We start from the raw sequence: 2,561 nt of genomic DNA, 5'->3' as shown, positions 1-2,561 counted from the left end.
ACGGTCCCAACCCCAAATTTCAAATAATGGGGGCCATTTGGCGAGTTGCACAACCCTCTTCGATTTGTGAATAGGAAAACAGGGGCTTCGTTACCCTGTTATTTGGACTTTTCGAAAACATTTTCATGGTAAAAAGTTAATAGCACTGTTCTCTTTGATTTGAAATTGAAAAATGGAAAGCCCGACCCATTTAGCCGAGTATCTGTTCTTGTCCACTGCCTTGAGTCTAAAGACGACTCTCCGGGCCCGTTTGATAACGTAACCAGAAACGTGTTTCTGTGTTTTCTTGTTCTCAGAAACACAGAAACGGCATAAATACCGTTTGGTAAAAGTGTTTTGTTCCACTTGTTTCTTGAAACATAAATTGAAATTTATAACAATTTATGCTTCAAGAAACATGAATGACGAAACAAGTTTTACTTGTTTCGCTTGTTTCTCGAAACAAAAAAGGGGCACAATTCCACGATCGACCGACACATCAACTTAAAAATCTATGAAAATTTATCATGTTCATTCGAAGATCGACACCCCCCTTCCTCTGAGGTTCCCTCCTTGAATTTCTTCGGTAATCCTTCAATCAACTCCTTCGCTTCCTTCAACGCCAGATTCGTAAGTGCTCTCACGACCTTAATCGTTGCAATCCTCACGTTACTCGGCACTTCCTCGATAAGAACATCGAACTCCGTTTGCTCCTCAACGACGGCTGGTCCCGCATTGGCAACGGCACCAGGCGCTACGGCAACAGCCGCCGGTGCGAAGGCAGCAGCGGAGACACCGAGCTCTTCCTGTAACCAGTCAACGAGGCTGCGAGCTTCTTCTAGGGTTAGGTTTTTGAGCTCGTTTCCAATCTTCTCTACTTTCTCTGGTACGGCAAAGGCGCAAATAGGGGGAAGGAAGTTGGCTTTGCGGGACAATTTGGGGCTTCGAATCGGGAAATCTAGGGTTTGCTTCGGGAAAGAGGTGGAAGAATGGGAAGGACATGCAGAGGATGGAGTCGAAGTCGGCGAACGAAGCTGGTTTCCTTTTCATGTAGTAAACCTCTTCCACAATTCTTGATCCCAAAGCTGGTTTCCTTTTCAATAACGACTCTGTTCTCATCACTGCCGATATCCTCGTATTGAATGAATCCATTTCCTTCACCCGTGATAACAATCGAACTTTGGTGTTTGTTTTGAATGTCGGTGTTGAACCAGAAACCTGGGTTTAACCACATGCATAGAGACTCGTATGGCCGCTAATAAGAATTTCAAGAAACAAAGTTTATCAAACACCCAAAATTCTGTTTCTGTTCCCAGAAACGGAAATTTATGTTTCTGCCGTTTCTTGAAACAGAAACAGCAGAAGCGTTATCAAACGGGCCCTCCATCTTTACCATCTTCCATTGAATGTTCTTTGTCTGATGGTGAGACTCCATGGGAAATCCTAATTAAAACCGGTAATGGTATTGAAAATGTTGAAAAGAAGAATAAGCATGGTGTAGGGACGGGTGGGTTGGCAAGAAGAAGAAGCAGAAGGGAGGTAGGGGTGGCTTGGGGTGCAGCAGGGGGTGGGGGAGTGTGAACTATGAACCGAGGGCCATGGCGGTGGGATGGTAGGAAGAAGGGAGTAGGAGGAGGAGTAGGTTATGTCGGAAGAACCGTGAAGGGGTGTGACCGTGTGGGGGCAAAACTGTCAAAAAATACCTTATTTGAGGGAAGAACACTGTTTTGCGTAGTTTTGTAAACCCAAACCCAAAATAATGAATTTTTGTTAACTAAAATAATGAATGTATAATTTTGTAAAGGAAAACCTAAAAGTGGGTAATCATGTAATTTTTCATTTTTTTCTTTTTCTCTTTTTTTTTTTTTTTTTGGTTCTTCTCTTTTCACATAGCCTCTTTGACAGTGGTTATTGGTTATAAAGGTGTGATCAAAGAAGCAAGGAAACCCACATATGAAAGAAAATCTTTTCTAATTTTCTTGGGGAGAAACTTTACTACCTGTGCATCTACATCAGTAATCAACAAAGGGTCTGTCTGATTGATTGACATAGTGACTCCACAATCTGACCTGTTAAGTGAGGAAAAAAGTAAAATGGGATACAGTCGCATATTAATTATAACATTGGAAATACTTTGACAAAATGAATAAGAAAGAATTATGGAGAACTTTTTTTTCTGACAAATCTTTTTGTTGTTTAAATCCATTAACAATAGCAATTGAGAGGAGAGTTTCAATTAGATACATCACAGAGCATGGATTTCCCATGATTTGACCATCATTGCTTATAAAAGTTGATAAAAGATAAATGGTTCATCAAGAACTTTTTTTTTGGTAGGATTGGTTCATCAAGAACAGAATAATATATTTTGAATATAAATATATTTCAAAGTGGTGATCTCTCTCGATCCAATAAGTCACAACAGATGCAGCATCAATTCATGGGGTACAACTTGGATGATTTATGTACAAAGCCCTCCCAAAATGGTACGTGAATTTGAATTTTCGGTTATTCATTTATTTTTAGTTTGTGCAATTCGGAACTTCTGTTAGTGAATACAATTTATTATTAATTTATGTTCT

The 2,561-nt window shown here is 40.1% G+C and overlaps 1 protein-coding gene across 1 annotated transcript; it reads right to left on the bottom strand.

Moving 5' to 3' along the window:
* Positions 1-489: 489 nt before the first annotated feature.
* LOC122059816 (50S ribosomal protein L12, chloroplastic-like) lies at positions 490-1,382 on the bottom strand. The gene is made up of 2 exons (XM_042622849.1): positions 1,373-1,382; positions 490-1,021 (listed from the first exon to the last, which is right to left on the bottom strand). Exons 1-2 carry the CDS (start codon positions 1,380-1,382, stop codon positions 492-494), a joined length of 540 nt encoding a protein of 179 aa, XP_042478783.1. The 3' UTR covers positions 490-491.
* Between the last annotated feature and the right edge of the window lie 1,179 nt (positions 1,383-2,561).

This window comes from Macadamia integrifolia, chromosome 13 (genome assembly GCF_013358625.1).
Source record: "Macadamia integrifolia cultivar HAES 741 chromosome 13, SCU_Mint_v3, whole genome shotgun sequence".
In the NCBI taxonomy this organism is placed as follows: Eukaryota; Viridiplantae; Streptophyta; class Magnoliopsida; order Proteales; family Proteaceae; genus Macadamia; species Macadamia integrifolia.
This window is presented reverse-complemented; position numbering and strand designations above follow the sequence as displayed.